Source organism: Carettochelys insculpta, chromosome 3, assembly GCF_033958435.1.
Source record: "Carettochelys insculpta isolate YL-2023 chromosome 3, ASM3395843v1, whole genome shotgun sequence".
Classification (NCBI taxonomy): domain Eukaryota; kingdom Metazoa; phylum Chordata; order Testudines; family Carettochelyidae; genus Carettochelys; species Carettochelys insculpta.
Window position 1 is genome coordinate 123,641,861 of NC_134139.1, and position 26,768 is coordinate 123,668,628.

At 45.0% G+C, this 26,768-nt stretch overlaps 1 protein-coding gene and 1 long non-coding RNA gene across 2 annotated transcripts in view; one reads left to right on the forward strand and one right to left on the reverse strand.

Moving 5' to 3' along the window:
- Positions 1 to 26,768, forward strand: part of LOC142011379 (uncharacterized) — a 43,324-nt gene that overhangs the window by 12,237 nt on the left and 4,319 nt on the right. The window contains exon 2 of the long non-coding RNA XR_012645067.1: positions 4,058 to 4,245. This is a non-coding gene — a long non-coding RNA (uncharacterized LOC142011379). The remainder of the gene's footprint in view (positions 1 to 4,057; positions 4,246 to 26,768) is intronic.
- The window catches only part of SLC16A10 (solute carrier family 16 member 10), a 98,177-nt gene continuing 84,394 nt past the window's right edge, over positions 12,986 to 26,768 (reverse strand). The window contains exons 5-6 of the mRNA XM_074990734.1: positions 15,444 to 15,672; positions 12,986 to 14,497 (exon numbers count right to left, since the gene is read on the reverse strand). Coding sequence (XP_074846835.1) covers positions 14,262 to 14,497; positions 15,444 to 15,672 — 465 coding nt within the window. The 3' untranslated portion in view covers positions 12,986 to 14,261. The remainder of the gene's footprint in view (positions 14,498 to 15,443; positions 15,673 to 26,768) is intronic.

A 26,768-nucleotide genomic window follows, 5' to 3' on the forward strand; every position in this document is an offset into this window, starting at 1 on the left:
AAATGTTTTCCTAGAATCAAAGTACCTTGTTATTGATTTCTTGTTGATGGAAGCAATAGATTCAGGTGGCACTAGCAGCATGACAGTGGATTTAATTTCTGCTGGAGGTAACTTACCAAATACATAGTTATAAGGACTGGCAGAAGAATTTACTCTCATGCACTTTTCAATTATGGCCATTGGTGGTTGGTAACCACTCCCCCCCTCCACCTTTTTTTTTTTTTTTTTTGAAAAGGCTTCTGGAACCATAATTATTAGTAAGTCAGAATTTGTTACTGTGCTAGTTCAAATGCCAAGCACTACAGTACGTGCAAAATGTCTTGTTTTCGCTCACACGCCTATTTAAAAATTAGGTTTGATTTAAGCTATGGACAGAAGTAAAAGAGAAGTTATTCACTTGTGTAGTAACGATGGTTCTTTGAGATGTGTCCCCGTGGGTGCTCCACATTAGGTGTTGGGCTCGCCCCAGCGCCACAGATCGGAGATTTCCAGCTGTATCTCGTCAGGTCGTGCATGTGCTGATGCGCGTCGGTCCTTCGCGCGCTTTCGGTCACGTGCACGATCCGGTCCACGCCAGTTCCTTGATCAACCGCCCCAGATGCTCCTGAAAGACACAAAGCAGAACTCCAAAGCGGGGAGGAACGGGTGGGTAGTGGAGCACCCATGGGGACACATCTCGAAGAACCATTGTTACTACACAAGTGAGTAACTTCTCTTTCTTCTTCGAGTGGTCCCTGTGGGTGCTTCACATTAGGTGACTACCCAGCAGTGACCCCAAAAATGGAGGTGGGTACCAGATTTATGTGCAGCTTGCCCCTGAAAGGACTAATCTCGATAGACACGTATCCTCATCCAACACCTGGTGCATCGCATAGTGCTTGGCGAAGGTGTCGTAGGATGACCACGTCGCCACTCTGCAGATGTCTTTTAATGAGACTCCTTTGAAGAAGGCTGTCGACGTCACCATTGCTCTAGTGGGGTGAGCCCTGGGCGGAACTAGCAGAGAGTCTTACGGAGCTTGTAGCACAGTTTTATGCAGGATACAATGTTGTTTGAAATTCTTTGTGAGGATAGGCCTTCCCCTTTTGATCTGGGTGCAAGAGATACCAGGAGTCCGTCTGTTTTCTGGAAGGGTTTAGTTCTGTCTATGTAAAAGGCCAATGCCCTCCTCACATCGAATGAATGCAGCTGCGCTTCCTTACTTGAGGTATGTGGTTTCGGGTAAAATGAAGGCAAAACTATTGGCATGTTAATGTGGAACTCTGAGGCAATCTTTGGAAGGAAGGCCGGGTGCAATCGTAAAATCACCGCCTCCTTTCAAAGAATCGTATAGGGTGGCGTTGCCATTATCACTGCGAGCTTGCTCACCCTGCGGGCTGACGTAATTGCGAAAAGAAAAGTTGCTTTTATGGTAAGTAGCCGGAGGGGTACAGTGGCCAATGGTTCAAAGGGTGGTCTAGACAGCGCGTCAAGGACCAAGTTCAAGCTCCATGAGGGCGATAACAGTTTCCGCGGGGGGTATAGGTTTGTGAGCCCCTTTAGAAACCGTGTGGTAATGGGATGGGCAAATATGGTTGGCCCCTCCTCCATATGTCAGAACGCTGATATAGTCGCAAGGTGGACCTTTAATGATGACAGAGTAAGTCCTCCTTGTTTCAGTTCTAGTAAGTACTCTAGGATTATGGGAATGGAGACATCCAGAGGAGTCACTTGCTTGGACAAACACCAGGATGTAAAACGTTTCCATTTGTGTGCATAAGTCCTCCTGGTGGAGGCCTGCCGACTGTACTCCACAATGTCTTTTACTCCTTCTGAGCATGTTCTCTCTAAGACCCTGAGCCATGGATTAGCCATGCTTTTAGGCGGAGCATTCGAGGATGGGGGTGTGCTATGGACCCCTGACTCTGCGTGAGAAGGTCCGGTGCTATCAGGAGGGGGAGTGGTGGGCAGCATGACATGCTTAGGAGCAAGGGAGACCATTGCTGTCAATCCCATGTTGGGGCTATAAGTATTATGCGCACCTTCTCCCTTCTGGCTTTTTCTAGGACCTTGTGAATGAGTCTTGTGGGAGGAAATGCATACAACAGGGGGCCCTTCCATGAGAGCATGAAGGCATCCCCCAATGAACCTTGCCCAATGCCTGCCCTGGACCAGTACTGCAGACATTTCTTGTTGGTGTAGGTGGCAAACAAGTCGATCTGGGGAAACCCTCATCTGTGAAATACTCTGCGGAGCAGATCAGAGCGGATTTGCCACTCGTGTGTGAGAGCAAAGTGTCTGCTTAGTTGGTCCGCTCTCATGTTGTGGATATCTGGCAGGTATGAGGCTTTCAGCGTTATGTTGTTTGCAATGCACCAATTCCATAGTCAGACCGCCTCTGCGCATAGCGCACGAGATCTGGCCCCGCCTTAGCGATTGATATAGAACATTGTGGAGGTGTTGTCGGTATTGACTCTGACTACTTTGTCCCGCAGGTATTTTCGGAAGCACGTGCATGCTTTGAACACTGCTCTGAGTTCCAGTACATTTATGTGCATCGCCATCTCTGCAGGGCACCATTGCCCCGTGTCACTTTGTTGCCCATGTGTGCTCCCCATCCTATGTAGGACGCATCTGTTGTGAGAAAAACCATGATTTGCGGTTGCTGGAATAGCACCCCAATAGCAAGTACTTGGGGTCTCTCTACCATGCCAGAGACTTTCACACCTCCACTGTGGGCGATACCTTTTTGTGAATGGTATGAATCATTGGCCTGTACACACTCGCCAACCAGTGCTGTAGGCCTCACATGTGTAGTCTGGCATTCTGCACCATGAACGTGGTGGCAGCCATGTGCCCTGGGAGCTGTAAGCAAGTTAGGATTGGCACTGTGGGGCTGTACATCATCACCTGCACCAAGGATTTGATAGCGCGAAAAGGGGCATCGGGCAGATATACTCTCGACGTAGTAGAGTCTAGGTGTGCCCCTATGTTTTGCGTGGGCTCCGTTGTCAATTTCTGGAAATTGATGGCTAGGCCCAGTGAGAGGAAGGTCCTTGTAGTGATGTCTATCATGCGCAGGACATCTGCCCTTGAGACCCCTTTCAGAAGGCAGTCGTCCAGATACGGAAAAATGAACATGCCCTGCCAGTGTAGGTAAGCTGACACTACCGCAAGCATTTTGGTAAAGACTATGGGCACTGAAGAAAGGCCAAATGGGAGGACCCTGTATTGGAAGTGCTCCATGCCCACTTTGAAGCGAAGAAAGCACCTGTGTGCCGGATGGATTGTTATACGGAAATACGCATCCTGTAAGTCAAGGGCTGCACACCAATCCCCATCATCCAGTGCCGTGACTATGGAGGCGATTGCAGTCATCTTGAAGCGCTGTTTGCGCAAATACCAGTTGAGAGCCCATAAGTCCAGGATTGGCCTCCTGTTTTTTTCTCTGTGAGAAAGTATCGGAAGTAGAAACCTTTCCCTTGGAATTCGTCTGGGACTCTCTCCACTGCCCCTATAAATATGAGGTGGTCTACCTCTTGCTTTAACCTCATCTCGTGAGAGGGGTCCCTGGGGAGGAACTGGGTAGGGGGTTTTGGTGGTGGTAGGGATTGGAAGGGGATGGTATATCCCTTGACTATAATTTCCAACACCCACTTATCTGTCGTGATGCTTTACCATTGAGAATAAAACGGTTTGAGTGGGTGGTGGACCATATGCTGTGATTGGCAGTGAGGGATGGTCTTGGTATTGCAGTCCTTGACATAACCATCAAACTTGCTGTCTTGGGGTTTTCCCCGATGATGTACGTCCTTGTTGGGGACGTCGCTTGGATGTCTTCTGCTGTTGTTGTTGGTGGCGTCCCTGATCGTAACCCTGCTGATATTGCAAGCGCTGGGTTTGGTAGGCGTAACGCCTTTGTTGAGGGTAAAATCTCTTCCTCCTGTAGGGCGGAGGTGTACATCCCCAGTGTTCTGAGTGTGGTCCTCGAATCCTTACTGGAATGTAGGACCAAATCGGTGTAGTCAGCGAATGGTTTTTCCTTATCAAATGGAAGATCTACAATTTTTGTTTGCAGATCTTTGGGGATGCCTGATGTTTGGAGCCACAACTCTACGCAGCACCACTACTGTGGCTGTGGAGCATGCCGCTGTATCCACTACATCCAGGGCAATCTGGACACCTGTTCGTGAATCTGCATAGCCCTCCTGGACTATTGCCTTCAAGACCGGTTTCTTATCATCCAGGAGGGAGTCCATGAGAGAGGTAAGTCTAGTGTAATTGTCAAAGTTATGATTTGACAGGTGGGCAGCGTAGTTGGCCATGCGCAGTAATAACGTGGAGGAGGAGGATACCTTCCTCCCGAATAAGTCCAGTTTTCTTGCATCCTTGTCAGACCCCGCAGATTTGTATTGTGGTGCCTTTGATCTGTGCTGAGAAGATTTGACTACTAAGGAATTTGGTTGGGGGTGGTTGAACAGAAATTCCATACCCCGGATGGTACAAAGTACTTCTTGTCTGCCCTTTTGTTCATAAGTGGAATAGAGGCTGGGGTCTGCCATATATTTGTGGCAGCTTCCATAATGGCTTCATCTAGTGGGATGGCTATCTTAGATGATGCGGGGGGTCTTAGGTTTTTGAGGAGTTTGTGATGTTTCTCCTGCACTTCTGCAATCTGTATATCCTCAGTGTGCACCACCCTCTTGAAAAGCTCTTGGAATTGCTTGAGGTCGTCTGGGGGAGATATATCCCCAGGAACAACCGCCTCATCTGGGGAGGATGAGGAAGCGTCACTGTGATAAACCTCCTCCGGTTCCTCAGACACCTCCTGTGTCCTTTCCCTTGAGGATTCTAGGGGGAGGTCCAACGACTCTGGACCCATCCCCGCTGGAGAGGCATGTGTTCTTTTTGAAGGGAGAGGGCGGATGTAGCCATGCACTGAAGGTTGAGGCAGGGATCTGTCCCTCGATCTTGAGCCCCAGTGCCGATAATGTTCACCGTGATATGAGCAGCCGTAGCAGCAGGGTCAGGGTCCCAGTGATGGAGATCTAGACCATGACTGATATCTGTATGTGTAGCCCTGAAAGGAGTGTGATCACCTTGATGATGTTGAAATTGGCAGGGATGCTCTATAGAAGCGCTCATGTGGTTCCGTTAGGGAGACCGGTGAAGGATGTCTGAGCCAGAGAGACGGTCGTTGAATAAATGGAGATGGAGGTCTCAGGACGGCTGGTGGTGTTGCCGCCCATTCTGGCATATACTCATCTCGGGAGGAGAGCTGGGAGAAAGTGCCATCCCAAGAATGTCAGGGGATGGACTACGGTGCCGGGTCTTGGATCTTGCCTTGCCCCGGTGTAGCCAGACAGCCAGCCCCCTCTCAGACCAGCATTTCTGGGAACACAAGGGAGCCAAAACAACAGGGCACTTAACATAAATTCCAGCACAGCCTTTGAAGCTGTGAGAAGCACAGGTGTGCTGCTACAATGTGCCTCTGGGAACATATACAACGATTAGGCTCACAGCAGACAGAGAAGCTGTGACAGACATGGCTCTTAGCCCCTACTAAATAACGTGATGCACACACACCAACATCCTAGGTGGGAAAATATTTACCCTAATAAAAGGAATGTCCAGTAGTCAAAACTTATTGTTTCTCTCCCTTGCAAGTGTAAACTACTCTTGCGAGAGCTGGCGTCGCCCAGACAGACCAGCCCCAATTTGGCATAAGAAAGGAGAAAGAGAATAAAGGAGTACAGAGGTATAAGTATGGGACCTACAGCACCATGATTTTTAAGTGCTTTTCACTATCTATCTGCTGGTCAGACAAGTGACAGCCTCCCAAGGCTTCTGCAGCTAAAGGGGTCCCTAAGCCTTGTCCCTTATTCGTCTTTCCGCGGAATTGAGTGACCGATCCTGGCTTGGCACCGCTGGAATCGAGAGATGCAAGGAGGGTAAGAAGCACCCACACCTGATCTCCTATCTTTAGTGTACACATATTTTGAAATAGAGCTCTATACTTTGTTTTCTTTCTTTGGGATAGTGGCTTCAGTTTTGTAACTTGTTTGTGTGTGTAACATCTATACATTTAAATAAGTAGGCACTAGCAATTTTGTAACCACATGATTAAAATCTAGTTTAATAAATTTTGGGTAACCGTTTGTGCATAAGCCTGACTTGTTTCTCTGGTTTACTGTAAAGCAGCCAACACAATTAAAGAACCTCAGCCATTTTGGCTATAAAGCCTGGCCATTAGGTGAGAGTACTAAGAGCCTAGCATTGAGTTGTGCCGCCTCCACAGGGCAAACTCTTGGGGCGCCTGTCAGTCAATCCTGACTGCCCACTGCGAAGGGGCTCTGAGCTCTAGCAGTTAAAGTCACGGGTGTGGAAAGGCTCTTAGTGCTGCCATTGGGGCACCTGTCAGTCAGTGTTGACTGCCCACTGCGAAGGGGCTCTGAGCTCTAGCAGTTAAAGTCACAGGTGTTTAGGACCTTAGGGCATCTGTCAGCCTAGTCCGGGCTGCCCGCCGCGAAGGGACAGTGCGTCCTAGCGGTTAAAGTCACGGATGGTATAAAACGGGCATAGCTGGCACCTCACCAAACATCCTTGGCCATCGGCTAACACCCGGCCCGTGTGTCTGAATGGTCGGTGCCACCATCTCTGATGCCTGGGACCTCGGTGCGGCTGTTGGTGCTGCAGCCGGTGCCACTACATGCAGTTCCATGAGCATAGCTGCCCAACACCTAATGTGGAGCACCCACGGGGACCACTCGAAGGAGGACAGCTAGCTACTCACTCTGGGCCTAGACCGTTCGTTGCTCACATTGGCTATGTCTACACTAGCCAAAAACTTCGAAGTGGCCATGCAAATGGCCATTTTAAAGTTTACTAATGAAGTGCTGAAATACATATTCAGTGCCTCATTAGCATGCAGGTGGCTGCGGCACTTTGAAATTGATGCAGCTCACCGCCAGGCGGCTCATCCAGGCAGGGCTCCTTTTCGAAAGGATCCTGGCTACTTTGAAGTCCCCTTATTCCCACCACTCATAGGAATAAGGGGACTTCGAAGTAGCCGGGGTCCTTTCGAAAAGGAGCCCCGTCTGGACAAGCCACGCGGCAGCGAGCCGCATCAATTTCGAAGTGCCGCGGCCGCCCCCATGCTAATGAGGCGCTGAATATGTATTTCAGCACTTCATTAGTAAACTTCAAAATGGCCATTTGCATGGCCATTCAAAGTTTTTGGCTAGTGTAGACACGGCCATTGAGTTTCATGGGACTGTTTGTGGATTAAAAGTACTAAACTATAGCTTAAAAGGGTTTCAAGAACCAAGGCTTTCATAGAGGGCTTTCTAAAAAAACAGTGATGCTATCATGAAGAAAAGAAAAGCATTCACTGGGATATAGATATATTTTGTAACCTCCTGAGTTTCTAACAGCAGAAATTTATGGTGGGCTAAAACTGCAAGTGGATGTCATCCTGGGCTCTCACAACATAAACTAGTTTCCAAAGATGGTGCTAAACAACTTGTTTTCACAGCCCAAATTTCGGGTAATTTGATGGAACCTGATGCATATTAACAAGGGAGAGATTGTTTAGCTACATCAAATAAAAGGTAAAATGTCATTTAAACTTGGCTGTTTGTGTGCAATTTGCCCAGACCTTTTCAATAGATGTTAGGATGGAAGTCTTAAACATCAGATTTCTGCAGCTCATTTTTCAATGTGGGTAAAAAAACATGCCAATTAACTCTTTAAATAAAAGGGAGTGATTTAATTGTGGTTAAAGCACATATCTAATACAAGTTTATTTTACTAGAAGCCAAAGTATTAACTTTATAAGCTTGCATGATAAATTCAACTACGAAAACTATTTATTGAAAGAAATACAAGGGAACAGATACAATAAGTATGTTCAATGAGTTTATTCCATTTGAAGAACTTTTATTTTCATTTTATCTTCTGTGGAATTTTTTAAACAATTAAGTGTTCTGTGTAGTTTGAAGTGAAAAGTGGGAGGTGAGTACTGGCTTTGAACCACAGTAAGACTACACCTACACAGCAGTGTTATTTCAAGATATTCTATTCTGGAGTAGCTTTTTGAAATTGCTTATTTTGAAACCACACACACACACACACACACACACACACACACACTACATCTAACACTAGCCCCTTCCTTTCGGGACTTCGAAACCCCCTTCTACCTAAAACCAAATAGGAAGAAGGGGTTTTCAAAGTCTGGGGGATCCTTTTGAAAGGCCTCCCATCTACACGGGCAGTCCACAATTTGCAAGTGGCACTTTCGAATCGCATGTGGCTCCCATTTATGCTAATGAGGTGCTGCATATTCATGGAAGTGCCTCACAAGCATCTTCCCAACTCGCTCATTACCATGCCCCTTCTGAAAGGAAGGGGCTAGTGTAGATGGGGCTGAATATATTTGGAAGTAGTACCCAGCTATTTCAAAACAGCATGTCTGGACACACCATGCCTATTTCAAAATCGTGTCCTTGAACACCATTATGGCTTATTTCAAAATAGCACTATTCTGCATCTTAACAATGCCTATTTCAAAACAGGCATTATTCCTCCTGCAATGGTTTACAAAATTTGAAATAATCCACAAGCTATTTCCAATTTATTTCAAAATAGCATGTGTGTAGTGTAGACACTACCAAAGTTATTTTAAAATAGTGGCTGTTATCTCAAAATAACTTTGCTTTGTGGCAGTGGCCTTTGGCTACATCTATACTACAGGATAAATTCTAATTTAAGGCAGTTAGCTTGATTGTACCAAGTGACTGTCTTCACTGAAAATATCATTAGCTCGATTTAGGGAGCACTAATATTGAGATCATATCATCATCAGAACTGGGTGTGTGTAGCATCAAGTTCAAATTTAACAGCTCAAATGAAGGCTAGTGTGGAAGCGCCATGTCTTTGAATCAAATTCATTAGCGTCCAGAGGCTGCTAGCACTGCTGCACCTGGCTCCCAACTTCCTGCCACTCACAGGAGCCAGGAAACTGACCAGCACAGCAGCCCTGATCAGTTTCCGGCTTCTGCAAGTAGCAGGGAGCTAGGAAACTCACGGTGTGGCTGCACCTGGCTCCCAGTACCCCGCCACTCACAGAAGCTGGGAAACTGACCGGCACACCACCTGGCTCCCTGCTCCTGCAAGCTAGGTCCAGCAGCACTGGTCAGTTTCCCGGCTCCCCCAAACTGCGGGGACCTGGGAACCAGGCAGCAGGGTGAGCACTGCCAGTGGTGGGCATGCAGTAAGGCCCAGTGGGGGTGCAGAATGAAGGGCTGAGGGAAGACATTGTACAAGCTTTACCACACAAGTCTGTCAAGATAACTCATTTCTTCCTGGCTGTTCCAAAGAGAATATAGCCATCTTTTGGACTGGTCACTTTTCAAACTTTACAGCACGTTACATCAGTGTTTATGATGTAGTCCATAGTTAATACATACAAACTGTCATTTTCAATGTTTTCGAATTTTACACTAACCTACTAGCACGATATTTTATGCTACAGAAATAAGAATGTCATTTGTTTTGCATTTATTTAAGTTTAGCAATTGTCACCAAGCAATGTCATACATAACTACTGAAAGCAATACTGCCCACAGGAATACTGAATAATAGATTTAAAAAAATTATAAATATACATGAGTTTTAATTGCATATTTTACATAATCTTTGGCTGATTACAAAGCTAAATAAACCTACAATGTTCATTCTTTCCATGACTGGTTTCTATTGTCAAATTATTGGGTAGGGACTATTCTGGAGTTCATCATAAATCTGTGCATCTGGAGCGGTAAAGTGCATGCACTGTATGAACCCAGAGCACATGGACATGCAATGTTTAGTAGCTGGGATTTAGCTTAAAGAATATTTGAATTCAAGTTTCAAAATAAAGACATGAAAGAGTCTGGTCAAAGTTTCAGAAAAATGTAGACCAGTTTCAAAGTAGTTTGCACTGTGTTGTACCAGAGAGTACCAGCCTCTTCCAGTGGTTACTTACACAGGAATTACTCAATTTCATATTAAATGAACTAAAGAAGAGCATTTGCACAATTCATGCTCACACTTCTCGTAGTCACAATCACTGCCAATCTGTCTTGGGCTATGGGACATGAGCATCTGTAATTCTACAATGTGTCAAAAAACAAAACAAAAGACTCTTTCCCACATCTCTCCCCCAAAATGAAACTATTACAATGGGAAAGAGAATGCTCTTTCGTATCAAAAGGTTTGAAGCCTTCCTCTGAAAAGCAATGAAATAAAAACAAGCGTGTAGAGCAAAACCTTCCGTGCAACAGCTAAGTTTTTTTTTTTTTTACTGTACCACAGACTTCCGCAGCACCTTCATTTCACATAAAAATGGAGGTGTTAAAATAATTTAAATATGACAGCCATCATGATCAGCAGATTGTCCCCTACTAATTACTTTGCTATTAAAACGTACGTTGTCCCGACACTATCATTTTTCAGTATGATAGAGTTTTTTTATCCATAAACTAAATCCTAGAAACAAAAAGGAAAAGATGGGAGATTTAGGATCTAGGTATGGAACACTTGGTGCTTTTCACATTATGTAGTTTGGGATTGTGTCAGTGAAATGGAAGAAACAACGGACACTGAAATGGTAATAGGCTTCAGTGTTGCTGAGATACATGGGGCTGTTCACATTGCTTTGAACTACTGCAGAGTCAGGGAAGACAATACACCTGAGGTTTCCAGTCAGTTCGCATGTAGAGTATTACTCTCTTTGTAATAGTGAATATAAGAAAAAAAAATAAAATTAAACCTTTGATTCCGGATCACAATTGGAAACAAAGGGATTGTTAACAAGATGTATACCCCTCTACAGACAAAAGGCCTAAAATAATTTATGATCTATTAAAAATTGTTCATGAGGAAATATTTTCTCTTTTGTACTGCCAAAGTCAGCCATGTTTAAAGGTACTAGTTGGGTGAGATTTAAAAATGTTTTGACACCTTTCATATGTAAAAATAAAAAGGCATACTGATAATATTAGTGAAGTTTATGCGAAGGAAAGGCCCTGTAGGTACTGTATTCACATCATTCTTAAAAACCAAGGACCTAAATTAAATTTTCTCACCTATTGGCTCTCTATCCAGCCAAAATTTTGCTTTTTAAAATGTTCTTCTGCACAGATCCTGTGTCTGATTTTGGAACCAAAGCCATACATTCTTACAGATTGCACCTCCCTTATCTGGAACGCTCAGGACCCAACAAGTCCCAAGCAGGAGAACTTGCCAGACAGCCCTCCAACTCCAGGGCTGCTGCAATCCCAGTCTCCAGCCTCCCAACTCTGGGACTCCAGCTGCAGCCTGGGCTGCCAGGGAGCTCTGGCCAGACCCTACCCCCCATCACTGCAGGGCAGGCAGAGGCTCTAGCTCCCAACCCCACTGGAGCTCCTGCACCAGCCCTGTACTCTGCTTCTGGAGCATCTGTGCTCTGACCAAGAAAGTACTGGATTTGAGAGGTGCAACCTGTAGTAAATTCTTCTACTATGCTTACCTTCTAGTATCTGAGTGCCTAACTGGCCAATTGATTTCTATAATCCAGAGCTAGAGCATTCAAGTATTGAGTGTATTGGCTCTAATATCCACAGTCTCAGTTGGGAATTTCAAACTCTGTACACCCAGATCCCGCACAACAGTGCATACACGCGAAAGGAAAGATTACTATTGTTTATCTTGTCAGTGGTTGGATAAGTTTTTTTTGTTTTTTTTTTTAAAAAAAATTATATAGCTATCTGAGTAACTTTTCCAATTGTTTCCATTCTTTTCAAAATCTGAACACCAGAATGGAATACCTATGCCAACCATGATCAATCTAGTGCCATCCACATAACTTATGCCACCTCTTTTTAATCAATATTCCCGTTGATACATTTTAGGGCAATTTTATCTTAGCCACAACATCTCACATTCAGTTGGCTATTCACAACAAATCGCAAATCCTTTTCAGAGTTACTTTCCAAAATGCAGTCACTTATTTTGCAACTGTGACACTTATTCTTCTTCCCCTTGACGTAGGGCCTTACGTTTGTTGTATTAAAACACTTTTTTTTCAAATAGGCCCACTCTAGCATTTTTACTAATACCCCACTTGTGTCATATACAAAATCTTGCAATTGTATTATTTCTTCCAGATAATTTATAAATATATTGAATAGCATTGGATCAAGAACAGATCCCTATAGGATTCCATGGCTTCATATTCTGTTCAGTTTGTGATCATTTCAAATAGAATTCAGACTAGATAGATATTGTTAGCTTTTTGCAAACAAGTTGTTGAAATTGTTAGTACTGTAATAAATATTCGTTTTTCATTTAAAATCATTTGAAATGAATAAGATGGTTTCAATGTATGTTTCTGTGAATTATCAATATGTATTGTAATGCAAAATATTGAGCAACATTACTTGGAAAGAAAGACTAGAACAAGAATAAAATGCTTGCTCATGTAATTTTTCTGGTGAATAAACTGGGAAATTTAACTAAAAACATTACATACAACGAAAGGAGATTTTCAGAAGTACATAAAACCCAAGTTCCGCTGAAATTCTTAAATTTCTTAGCCATTTCTGAAAAATTTCCCAAGAAGTATAAATGCCACTTTACCATTTCTGATTTTAGTGCCAGATTCTAATCATCTTGCTCTTGTTGAGTAGAACCTGAAATGAATCTGTAATACTATGCAATACGTGAATAAGGGTAACAAAATCTGGCTCCTAATAATTAGGATACTTATTTTATTATTTTCAATGGGAATTTTTATAATATTTGCAACATAATACTTAATAGCTTGTTTTGTAAAGCAAACCCCAAACATGAAAACTAAAATGGAGGACAATGAGAGTGCCTGGGTAGGAATATCTATTGAACTGTTCCATTGTATTGTCAATACAAATCCAAATATAGGCCATATATTTGTAAGTGTTCAGTTTATCATGATTAAAGTCCTCTGTTTTGGTTAGTTTTTTTTTTTTTTTTTTTTTAAACTTTCAGAAAAATGGATTGACAAACTATACATAATACATAGGAGTACAAAAGTAGTGAGAGAGATGTTAAAGATCAGTAATCGTGCAAGTAGGGTGCTTCTCTGTATTTCTTGAAAAGATAGAGTTATATCACACGTGCAAAAATTTTGAAGAACCATAATAAAGCTGCATAGTCACTTAATGGAAAATATCTTCCCCATTTGTTTAACGTTGCTTTAATGGCTCTTACGTATAACATGTTTCCATTTATTGGTATGAACAATTGCATCTTATTGCACAATTACATTTGTATCTCTTAGAGCTGTCTGTGTTTTTATAAAGAGTCAAAACCTGAAAAAAAAACAGAAATTCAGAATTTGGTCTTTTTCTAAGTCATGCTATTGTATCCAAGTATTGCACTTTGTACAGTTTCAAGACTACCATCTATTCCAAAGTTTACCTGAAAAAGAACCAGATTCTAGCACTAGGGTACAAAGGATCATGTAATAATGGTTTAACAGCCTCAACTTTGAATTTATTGGTTGTGTGAGCTCATATTCTTCATTTTTGAGTGTTTAATATATGTATTATCACACACACATCCTAAAATGTTCTATGTTCAAGCAATTGAGGAATCAATGTGGAAGTGGTTCAGACTAGGCTTAAGCAAATGGAACAAGTTAAAGTATTAAAAAGAAAGTAAAGTTAAGAATCTATTAAATAACTTAGCTCCCAAAGCAAGAGAATTCCAGCAAGGATTAGAATTTAGAAAATAAGAAAAAGATAACTATTCATTATCATAATGTATAATTTAAAAAAAAGTATCAAAATAGCATAAGAAATTACAACAAAAATCAGCCAGAAAAAGGTACTAGAAAGTCCAGGAAAACACAAAAAATGTTCCACTGCATGGTTTTTAAAATTATTGAAGTCACCCTGGAAGATCAATAAATCAAACTGAACACTTTTCACACTTTCAGAAACATGTTCTGATGATTAAGACAATAATCTCCTTCAGTGCAGAATCACTAGCAGGTATACCTTGATATTGTAAACTTCCAGTGCCACATAAATATGGGCTGAAACCAATTCAGGGACTCCTAAAAGAGCTGCTGAGCGATACAAAAGATACTTAGCTCATAGCAGTTTTGTTTGGCAATCTGAGCAAAAGTTCCGTTAAAAATAATATACTAGTTTCAATTGAAATCCAGAATTCCAATCTAGCTTCTGAAAAAAGGAATTCAGTCCAGCTGAAAAAAAGCATTAAATATTAGACTCGTATTCTTTATTGAACTTTTTTGCTGTGCCTGAGACTGAAGTGCTTTCATTTTCCAGCATTGTCTTAGTTGTTTCCTCATCAACAGCTTTTGGTCTCCCTTTTGGATGCTCCTTTTCATGAACCCATGGGATGAAACACAATATAATTCCTCCAATAATGGGGGGAACTCCAGCCAGGTAAAATGCTACATCATAGGTACCTAGATAGTCACGTAGTATACCTGAGGAAATAGAGAATTATCACTAATAGGTAATGTAGCTTCTGTGGTTTTATTTGAAACATTATTATTTATGGATTCAGAGACATGAAGGCTAGGGGAAGAATAATTTATCATCATCTGATCTGGCCTCCAGCACAGCACAGGGTATGTACAATTTTACCTAATGATTTATGATCCAATAACAGGTGGCTGAACTAGGACATATCTTTAGATACACACCAAACATGCTCTTCTACTACAGCTTAAAAGAGAAGTGTAGATTGGGGCATGGCTGAGGGCAGTATGCCATAAACCCCGCTGACCCCTATACATACCCTACTCACTAATACCTACTTTGGTCTACAATGCTATTTTTTTGCAGGGCACCATCACACTGCCTCCCCATTGCCACAGCCTTTCCCTCAGACAATGAAAGACTCCAGCAGAGGTGATAGGTTCTAGCAGTTCCCACTGTTTTCCTCCGCCAAAGCCTCTAACTGATACGTAGCTACACACTGCAATATGGATTCAGCTCTCCTTTCACTGCAGCAGATAAAGAGGTGAAAGCAGGTACATACCCCACATGCTGCTGCCAGTGATGTGCAGAGTAGACACAGTCTAAGTTGGTTGCACATATTATCAGAAAACTAGAGGTCACAGCTGTACACTCAGAAATGAGGATAATATCAGAACATTAAGCCCAATTTAAAAGCCTGTGTTTCTTTTTTGGAGGGCAAATTGTTATACCAGAAGATACAATGGACAAATAAGAGTCCAAGGATAAAAGTAAACTAGGGAAACTAAAGGTAAATCAATGATACCCGACAATACACTTGGGAGCAAACAAAATGGCACAGAACTAACCTTCAGCATTTGTTTCATACTGAATTCAGAAAAGGAATATTTGAAAAATCAAATCTTCCATAGGTGGATCTATGTTAGACATACAGATTGTCTCAACATTTACCTGCAATGGGTGGACCAAATGTCATAGGTATTGACATGAGTCCTAACAGGAATCCTATGGCTTGGGAGACATCCTGTGCACCAACTAGCTCAAAGGCAATAGGAGCCATGATACAAATGAAACAGCCATCGAATAAACCCATGAAGAGGCAGACAGCAATGAGACCCCCAAAGACATGACACAGTGGAATCATCATGGACATCAGGCCAATGAAGAAGAATGAGATCACCTATACATTATCAAGAAAAAAAAAAAGAAGAAAAAAAAAAGATCAATGAGATTCCTAAAATAGGGTGTTAATGCATGTTTTGTAATAGCTGAAGAATTAAACTGGCTGCCCATATTAAAAAACACACAAGTTCCTTACTTCCTGCCAAAGTTTGTATTACTTACTCCACAATAATAAATGACAGTTTCCCCAATACATTGGAAAAAAAAAAAGTATCAGGATCTAATGACAATGTTCATTTTATAAACGAAAGCAACTATGGTGGAGAAAAAGAGCTATAAATCAAGATAGTAAATGAAATAAAATGAATGAGACTTACATCTATCAAAATAACACATATATATATATATATACACACACACATATACATATACATACATACACACACACACACACACACACACACACACACACACACACACATAAAAATCAGACCAGCTTCAATTATCTTGTTAATTTCTTTCAACATAACCTGTCAGCAACTACGTCTGTAACCATACACACATGCTAAAAATGCCCCCTAGAGTAGAGAGTAAAAGAAATGCTTATGACAACCCAGTTCCTGTTTCTCTGCCTCTTTCCCTCCACAGCCCAGTCAGGGGACAAGCACCTACACCCTCCTTCCCCAAATCAGAGCTGCAGAGTGCCCCCAGCTCAGACATCAGCACTATCTCCTGCCCCACAGCATAGTTGCAGGGCTCCCCCCCTCCCCAGCCCTGACATTCATGCCCTATGCCCTAGAGTCCAGCTGCAGGGCACCCTCACCCAGACATTCACACACACACCTCCTAAGCCTAACTGCAGGGCACCCCCAGCTCAGACACCCAGCACCCTGTTCTCCCAGAGCCCAGTTGTGGGGTACTCCCCCCCAGCAGAGACACTGGCATGTACACTCTATCCCTAGAGCCCAAGGATCCAGAGGAACAGCCTGACACTGGGTCCCAGGCTTGTGTGGAGTTTCCTACACACACTGCCTCCTTCCTTCACAGCATGCCAGGAACTGCAGCTGTTGGGAACCATCCAGCTCTCTTCCCGCCCCCTTCCAGCAGTGCCTTCTATTTGGAAGCTACAAAGCTGGGCACTGCCAAGTGCAGCAGCCCTAGTAGCAGCCAGCAGCTCTGCAACCCATTTCTTGGTGGGGGGGAAGGGGAGGAAATTCTGCACACATTAATTTCTGAACTAATTCTGCATTGTACAGTGGTGCAGAATTCCCACATGAGTAAAATCTCTTTCAGGCACTGTAACAAAGAAGAATATTCAGGAAATCATGGTGTCCTGTATTATCTCCAGAAATCATTACTCCTCATAGGAATGCCAGGATAGAGGAAAGGGTTTTCCCACATGGGAGAATGCCCAATCCTGTTACATCCCATAAACCACAGAAGATTTTTTAGGCATTTTTTAAACTAGGGAGTTCTAAGGTCATTACTGCAGACTTTTTGGGAGCCAAAGTGTAGACAAGACATTTTTGCCATGGTTAATTGTTCTCACTGCTTCATTTAGACTTGTTTTTCAGCAGGTTTAACTAAAACAGTGGCAAGAATAGATCTGGCTATCAGAGACTTGCTTACAGTACAGGTCCCACAAGTTCTAGTACTAGATCATCCCTCAAGAAGAATAGACTCATAGCTGAGATAGTGAACATTTTTGATAAAGTTCAGATTAGCCAAAGATGAATCCACCTTATCTGTGGCATTTAATAGGTCAACAGTGAAAGGCTGAGAATGACAGAGGCCATGTCTACACTAGTCCCAAACTTCGAAATGGCCATTTCGAAGTTTACTAATGAAGCACTGAAATACATATTCAGCGTCTCATTAGCATGTGGGCGGCCGCGGCACTTCAAAATTGACGCAGCTCGCCACCGCGCGGCTCGTCCCAACGGGGCTCCTTTTCGAAAGGACCCCGCCTACTTCCAAGTCCTCTTATTCCCATCTGCTCATAGGAATAAGGGGACTTCAAAGTAGGCAGGGTCCTTTTGAAAAGGAGCCCCGTTGGGACAAGCTGTTTCAATTTCGAAGTGCCGCGGCTGCCCGCATGCTAATGAGGTGCTGAATATGTATTTCAGCGCTTCATTAGTAAACTTCAAAATGGCCACTTACATGGCCATTTCAAAGTTTGGGGCTAGTGTAGACATAGCCAGAATGTGATAAAAATCCCTTAATCACAATCACTGTTAACTGAAAAACTTAGTGTAGAAATAAATTTTACATTGTCAAGGATGACTAACTAGTGGGAGGAAGCACTTTATGCTGTAATGATGGTTCTTCAAGATGTCTGTCCCCGTGGGAGCTCCACTCTGGGTGTTGGTCCATCCTTATGCCAGCACTCAGAGATTCTTCAATAGCCATGATTTCCCATACTGCACGAGCCCCTCCATTCCTCCTCTACCCTAACAAATAGAGCAAGACACTCCACAGCGGGGAAGGAGAGAGGGAAGGGGAGCATCCAGGGGGACATACATCTCAAAGAACCATCATTACTCTACAAGGTAAGTAACATCCTCTTCTTCTTCGAGTAGTGTCCCCCTGGGTGCTCCCTCTAAGTGACTATAAAGCAGTAGTCACTCTCTGGAGGTGGTTCTGGAGCGTAGTACGATAACTGTTGACAGAACTGCTTGACTCACTTGAATGGAGGGGGCAGTGGATGATGAAAAGAGTGTAGTGCCATGGAAATGTTTTGCTCTAAGACCACATTGCCACCTTGCATATGTCCATAAGGGGAACATTCTTGAGAAAGGCAGCAGTGGAAGACACAGCCCTCGTAGAATGGGCAGTGACAGCACCCCAGGCTTTCTGGTGAAGTGTAACAGGTATGTACGCAGGTGGAGAGTCACTTGGAAAGCCATTGAGATGAGATGGGATGGCCCCTGTAGCATTCTGCAAAGGAGAGGAAGAGATGAGGAGACTTGCACAAAGGCTTCATGTGGCCAAGATAAAAGGTTAATGCCTGACAAACATCAAGGGTATGCCACCCTGCATATGCAGGATCAGAATGCAGCTTTGGGAAGAATGCAGGTAAGTGAATAGGTTCATTGATATGAAATGGAGAGGGAATACTTAGGGAGGAACTTAGAGTGAGGTCAGATCATCACCCTATCCTTAGTAAATACTATATAAAAAGGTTAAGCCATTAAAGCATCAAGCTCTCCAACCCTCCTGGCCAACATGATGGAGACTAAAAACGAGACCTCCACTAACAGGTGAAGCCAGGAACATGTTGCCAGAGGGTCAAAGGGTGGCCTCATGAGGCCACTGAGTACATGGTTAAGGTCCCAGATAGGGATCAGAGGACATACTTGTCAGCGCCCAGTGGTTTCCCCCCCACGACAGATGGCCAATTAAAGTGCGGGTGAGCCGGGGCCAAAAACCCAGGGTCCTCGGAGGGGGAGTCCCACAGTGAGGGGAGGAACGCAGTCACCAGCGGGAGGCACTGTAATTACACCTAAGGTCCACCCACTCTCTGACAGGTGGGAGCCCAGACCAAGAGAGAAAGGAAATCAATACAGATATAAAGTGCAACTAGCAAGGAATTTATTAACAAAGATAACAAGCAAAAAGGCAACAACAGTAAAATATACATATAAACCAACTCATATCACTACTAACTAAACTATACTTAACTTACAAAGATATACTTGTGATCCATCTTAGGATTCCTATATTGTTATCACTTTATTGTTCCGCAAAGGAAAAATATAGTTATTAGGAGAGGGGAAAAAGGAAGAAGGGAGAAGGAATCTGGGCCGGGGCGCTACTCCTGGCCCAAGTGGCTGGTGGCAGAGGCTGCTGGGTCCCTGTCCGCAGTCGACCTCCTTACCCCAACCTTTTCCCGGGGCTTTTTGCCTCACTCAGGAGAAAAGATAGGAGGATGGGAAAAGAATATGGACAAACTATTAATGCCTAATTGGCATTAGGTTACTTATCACCTATATACATCTATGATCTATTACTATACTTAACTAAACATAAACATTACTACATTAAACTTATTATAAACGTTTTTAACCAAGTGTGGCTTTTATATTGTGTAGGCTTCGTAGGCCCGGCCGTGTGGGGTCAGGCCCCCAGGCACTACCCTCCCCCCATCAGAGGAAGGCACAGTTAGAGTTACGACCTCCCACTCCCCTGTAAGGGGTCCTGGTGCCTATTTAGATGTCCTTGGATAGCACTTAAACATATCCCAGTTCTAGTGTGTGAGGCCAGTCCGAAGTTAGGGTGTAATCCGGTTGAAGAGTCCAGTTGAATAGGTCACAGCCGATGAATGACAGCTCTGGCACTTACGCAGCTTGTGGGCGGTAGTGTGGCCGGATCAAGGAGAGCGGGATGACGTTGGTGGGCCTCCGGCTTCCTCACCGGGTACGCAGTACCTGTGGCCGGAGCCACGGGCCAGTTCGCCACCCGGTGAGTACACCTGGAGACCCACTCGTCGCTCCTTGATGCATGCGCGCGGCTAGAGTACGGAGGGGCACTTGTACGAAAGCACCACTTGACAGCTGCTTGGGCCTTTCCCCTGAGGGAAGCTGCAGCGATTAGCTCTTAGACAGCATTGTCTGAAGACAGACACTATAGTGATTTTCTCAGCTCCCAAACAGCTCCCCCTGAGGGAGACTGCAGATATAGTGACTCGCTCTGAAATGGTGGCTCCTAAGGGAGGGACACCACAATTGTCAGCTCTCTTCGCTTCTCTTCTTGAAGCTGGCCTCAGGGATTCAGCGGACGCGGTTGCTCACACCGCCATGCTTCCCTGTATTGGATATCAAGGTTCTCACCTGAATCTCTAAGGGCCCAGACTGAGCTGAGAGCTCAGAATTTATAGAGGGTTCTCATGATTATTTATAGGGTAATTTTAATATTCATGATTCTGTGTCACAGTTTTCAATTAGGTCCTCCTTTCAGTGGAAGGTTCTGGAAACTCTCTCCCTTCGGCCAATCGGAGGACTCCACTTGAATCCTGGCTTCATGAGTTCAGGTTACCAGGGAAACCAACTGCCTCAAAATGGCTGTAGGTGCTGCAGCAAAATGGCAGCCTGCGACACTTTAGGTTTTCCATGTACCCGCACTGATTTTACCTCAGCCAGAGGCTTGTTTCCCCTGACACACGGGGGCGATTATGTCCTAAAGATAAAAAATCCCTGACAATACTGACGGAAAGGTATTCTGGAGACTCAACAGAAAATGTTTAGAAATAGAATGAATGAGAAAGAAGACCCTGTCCTCTGCTCGGTGGAATGCCGCCAAAGCCATGGCACGTACTGTGACAGTACTGAGAGCAAGACCTGACTCGTGCAAGTGGCAACGGGTAGTCAAACAGGACAGGAAGAGGCACAGTGTGAGGAAGCATAGGATGATTTGTGCCCAACCGCTGGGAGAACTTCACCCATTTGTAGAGATAGGATTTGAGAGTGGACTCCCATGTGCTATTAATGAGAACTCTTCAGTTGCAGCATCCTGGAGCCATGGAGGAACCACCTGTGGAGACACAGTTTGAGAGGACAGGGGTGAAGGGTGCAGCCAAAGTCCTGAGACAGAAGATTGCGACGGAGGAAAAAGATATGGATCCACTACGGACAGCCTGTAAAAGTAAGGATACCAAGTCTGTCTCTGCCAGGCCAAGGCTATTAAGAACAGGCACGCCCAGTCCAGTCTGACTTTGACCAGAAGTTTGTGGATCAAGGAAAGGAGAGGCATAGCCCATTTGATGGAGAAACCATCTCCAAGGGAGTGTTTCCTCAGACCTACTCTAGAGTGGTACTGATACTTCCTGTTGAGCTGGGTCATAAACAGATCTGGCTGGCCCCAAAGTTTAAACACATGATTGAGAGCCACCCTGCTTATCTCCCATTCATAATAGTTACTGAACAAGCAGGTGAGGAGGTCTGGGCTCATGTTCAGAACCCCAGGGAGGCACATAGTTACCAGAGTGATGTGGAGCTGAAGGCACCAAGTCCGCAGTTTTAGGGTTTCTGAGCACAGGCATGCAGTGTGAACCCCGCCCTACCAGTTGATGTAATACATGCAGGTGGTGCTGTCAGGATATTGACAGTCCTGTGCCTGAGGTGCTGACGGAAATATTGGCAAGCATAGTGAACTGCCTAAGCGCCAATAAATTTATGAGACACACTGGTGAAGAACCACTTTCCCTGAACTGTAAGGGAACCCAAATGGGCCCCCCACCCCCTATGGGAGGCACCCAGAGTAAGGGTAATAAACAGGTGCAGTTGGTGGAACAGCACCCTGATTATAATGTTGTCTGGACATGTCAACCACTGGAGAGAGGCAAGAATGCATGGTGAAACAACTACCAACTCGGACAGGGATCCCTGGCCAGGGTGTAGCATGTGGCCAGCCAGTACTGGAGGAACTGCATGTGAAGTCTGCCTAGCCTGACCATGTACATGGTGGTAGCAATGTGTCCCAGAAGCCATAGGCAGATACAGTGACAGTGGGAGACAGTCACACCACCTGAATAAGGTCACAAAGAGCTTCGAATCTGTGGACCAGGAGAGTGGCCCTGGCTGTGGTGGCGTTTATATGGGCCCCAATGAACTGTAGAGTCTGAGTGGGCCAAAGCATGGACTTCTTGTAGTTTATGTGAAAGCCAAGGCTAATTAGAAGATTTGTAGTATTGCAGACCGTGGGAAGTGCCTCCAGAAACAAAGACTACTTTATGAGGCAATTGTCCCGATACAGGAAGTTGATGACCCCGAGACGTTGCAGGTAGGTGGCCAAACTGCTAGAGTTTTCAGGAATACCCCGGATGCCATCGAAAGCCCAAATGGGAGAACCCAATACCGGTAATGGTAGGACCCCACCATGAAATGCAGAAAATACCTTTACACCTGGTGAACTGTGATATGGAAATAGGGATCTTGTAGATCTTCATCCAGTTCTGGAATAATGGTCACAATTGTCACCATTTTGACATGACAATAGAAGATATATTTGTTGAGCATCCAGAGGTCAAGGCTGGGCCTCCAAACCTCTCCCCCTATTCTTTCTGAGTTAGGAAGTACATGGAGTAGAACCCGCTGCCATGAAACTCTGCTGGGACTGGTTTCATGGTGCCTAGATGGAGGTGGTGCTGCATCTCTTGACTGAGTAAATTCTTGTGAGAACGGTCCCTGAAGAGGGACAGGGTAGGGGGCGCATAGGGATGTACATATTAATGGATAAATTAGGCCTAGGCAACGAGTTCTGGGACCCACTTGTCTGATGTTTTGGTAGCCTGCTGATGGAAAAAGCGGCGGAGGTGGTGGTGGAATTGCTGGTGACCGGAGCATGAGATGGCCAGAATGGAAAGATTTCTCAAGCTCCCAACCAAACCCTCAAAACTGTTGGTTGGAGGGCTGGGGTTGAGACCTGGTTGACTGCTGGTGCTGTGGGCAGTGAGATCTGCACCGCTGAGGTCCGTGCCTCTGGCATCGTAGGACTGTGGCTGCTGCCAGAACTGTTCTCTGGACCATTAATAGGAAGAGTACTGAGCCTTTTTAAAGTACACGTACATGCCAAGCGTGCACAAGGTAGTGCGAGAGTCTTTCATAGAGCGTTACCTACCAGCTCTGTGTTTTTAGGGAACCAGAGCGTGACCACCTGTCAGCCCTGTGCTCCTGGGGACGCAGGGAAAACAAATCCCTTCCCCCAGGCCTCTGCTTGAATCAAAGACAAAGCACTAAAACTGGCAGGGGTGGGCACACCTAAATCCTACCAACAAGGGTGACTGGATTGAGGAAATGCCCCTAGCCTCACCTGCACTGAAGATGGAATAGAAAGCACAATGAATGGAGAACAGCTCTTCCAAAGCAGGAACCCCACTGAACTATGGGATACTGAAAGAAGAGAAGCACTGCCTGATGGGAAACCTCTGCTCCAGATGCTAACGAACCCAGGCCTACTCACACCCAAATTAGTCATTATCAGACCAATTGTAGTAATGCATCCTATTGATATCCAAAACACTGAAACTGCCTAGTTGAACTGTGAGTTTGTTCAAGGAACATCACCTATAGCTAGGCATGATCTGTACCCATGGTCTCACCTCTCTGCCCATAATCAAACCCAGTGTTCTTCTTGAACCATTGTCCTGTCTCTACAAAAACACCTACCCTTGCTCAACAAACTGTTCTGATGCCTGGAGGTAAACGCTACATCAGTTCCATTGAGAGCTCATCAGCTCCTGCCTGATCATGCTGAGAGCTGTTTGTCTCCTGCTTTCTGTATCCCTGGGTACCATCACCATCTGGGACCCCCAATCATTGCAAGCTCCACAGAGTGGTGAGAACTCTCTCTCTCTCTAGGCATAGCCTCCTAACCTTGCCTTATGTAATTAGTTCTACAGTTTGCTAGCCTTAACATTTGTAATCAGTTTATTTACTATTGTAACTTAAATATATATTCACTACCCAGAAACAAATAACTTTCATTGTTAAACTAGTTGCTTCTCTCTCTCTTTCTTCCTCTGTGGCTAACTCATCTTCAGGGGTATTGTTTTGTCTTCCCTATTCATTCTGTAACAACGCTTCTTGTACATAAGCTAAAAGATCACTGTGGTGCCCAGAACTCCTGTGGGGTTTGTCCATCGAGTGCATTACTAGTAAAATGACTGTGCTGTGCAAGTGGGATTGTGAAGGGGGTACTGAACTGGCGTGCATCTCAGGGTGGCAGCTGAAAGTGCTGTTTAACCCAGCCACCGAGTCCAAGAGCACATAAGGACCACAGTTTGACACTGCTGTGCAACCCAGCCCACTGAGTACAGGGACATGTAAGATGTCAGCTTATAAATGATGATTACCTGGTCCTCTCAGATGAGCTCTGGAGAGAGTGAGAGAGAGAGAGAGAGAGACACACACACACACACACACACACACACACACACACACACACACACACACACACACACACACACACACACACACACACACACACACACACACACACACACACACACACACACACACACACACACACAGAGTGTGTAGTGTTCACCTGAGTCCAGGGTGGGAAGATCTTAATCCTGTGGACCCTAGGTTGGGTACAACAGCTCCATTGGGAGGAAATTAGCAGAAGGGAGAAGTAAAGCTCCTTAGGAACACTAGTGTCACAAGCAACACATTGACAGAATTACTCACCTCTCCTGCCGTAACCCCAAATAAATGAGCATACCCCACAGTAATGGACAAATCCGGTAAAAAGAGTGAGGGACCTCATCAGTCTTTTCTGCAAACAGGTGAGCCCTGTCGAAGGAGAGGGCCTCTCCCATTTGCTGAAGATCTTTTGGAACACCCAAAGACTGAAGCCAGGACACACAGCATATTATCACTGCATAGGCAGTCACCCTAGCCGCTGTATCCACTATGTCCATAGCAAACTGAAACACTGTGTGGGCAATTACATGCCTTTCCAGTAGGATAAGGCACTGCTCTTCTGGCAAGGCCAGGAGCAGCTCTTAAAGTTTGGAGCAGTTTGAGTGGTCATAATCAGTCAACAGAGCAGCATAGTTTGCTGCCTGGCTAGGGATGCTCGAGGAGTAAACCTTCGAGCCCATTATATCCCACTTCTTGTTGTTTTTGCCATGTGGGGTTGACACAAATGAAGGCTGCTTGGATGTGTTATGGACCATGTTGACCACCAGTGAATTAAGCTGAGGGTGCGTGAAGAGAAAAATCAACATCTTTGGAGGCCATAAAGTACTTTTTGTCTGCCCGCCTGTTGGTAGGGGCAATAGAAGCTGGCATCTGTCATATAATTTCAGCTGGATCCGTAATGGCCTTGTCCATTGATATGGCCATCCTGGAGAGTATGGGCGGCTGGAGGACACGAATTAGGAGGAACTGCTTCATTTGTACCTCCAGTAGGTCCTTTTCTTGGGCCAATGCCACACTCCAAAAGAGTTCCTGGAAAGACTGTGACTCATCGGCAGGCAGTGAGGAAACAGATGATCACATCATCAGGCGAGGAAAAAGAGTGGTGGTCTTCACTCTCTGAAAGAGTTCTCCACATTGGAGTATGGAAATGGAAGGTACATGACCAATGTTGTAGGTTGAGGAGAAGCAGGATGGTCTTTGGAAGTAGTAAAGAGGACCTGCTGGTGCCTAGACAGATGTGACTGCAAGTCCCATGAAGGTCAATGCTCAGCATGTTGGGGTGTGCAAACCACAAGAGAATGCATAGGCAGATAGGCCAGAGGCATGTGGGCATCCTTCCAGTGTGCGTGGGTTGGACTGGAGCGCTGAGAGGAAAATACACTCCTGTAGTCTGAACTGTCCCCACTGGGGGTTAGCAGTCTGCCACACGAGTCCTGGGAGAACCCAGAAGAACGTGGAGACACAAGTGGAACCAGGGACCTGCGACACAGTGAGGTCAAAAGCGCTGCAACTGGTGAAGCACGAGTCATGGGAGGAGAGTCTGTGTGGGGCTGCTTCAATGCCATCCGATCTGACACCATGGAATGGGAAGGAGAGGCACCTCTGTGCTACATTCGTGCCTTCTGCAGTGCTGAGTGGATAAGCGGCGGAACTTCAGAAAGTCAAAAACCCTTGACTTTCTGTGCATCAAGTCTGGTGCCACTTCAGAGCAATGCAGCAAGCCAGTGCGATGCTTTCTGGGTGCTGCATCCAGTGCCAAGGCAGGCAGATTCAGCTGCACCAAAGACTTCTTAGGAGTAAGTGCTGGTGTAGACATGGCCAGCGGTGCCGATAGCGCTGAGTGTTTGTGACTTGGTTCCAAATACGCCCATTTCTGCGATGCCGTTTTGGGTGATGCGGATGATGGCGTGCTGGATTTCTCAACTGGCAGAGCAGCTGGAGGTGCCGGAGGACAGGAGTGTACCAGAGAAGTGCCCAGTTTCACAGTCAGCTTCTTGGAGGAGGTGGAAGGATGAGAGAAACTTGTACCTCTATCCAAAGCAGTTTTGGTGCTCCGCAGCCGGTGGTTGGAGGGACATTTTGTACGGATAAATTTTGATCCTGTTGGCCTTGTCCTTATGAGCCTGCACCGTGAGGCTGGAGCAGTGGGTGTACTTCTGAATTCAGTGAGCCTCACCCAGGCACCTAATGCAGGATAAATGTCCACTGGAGGCAGGAATGGCGTCTGCACATT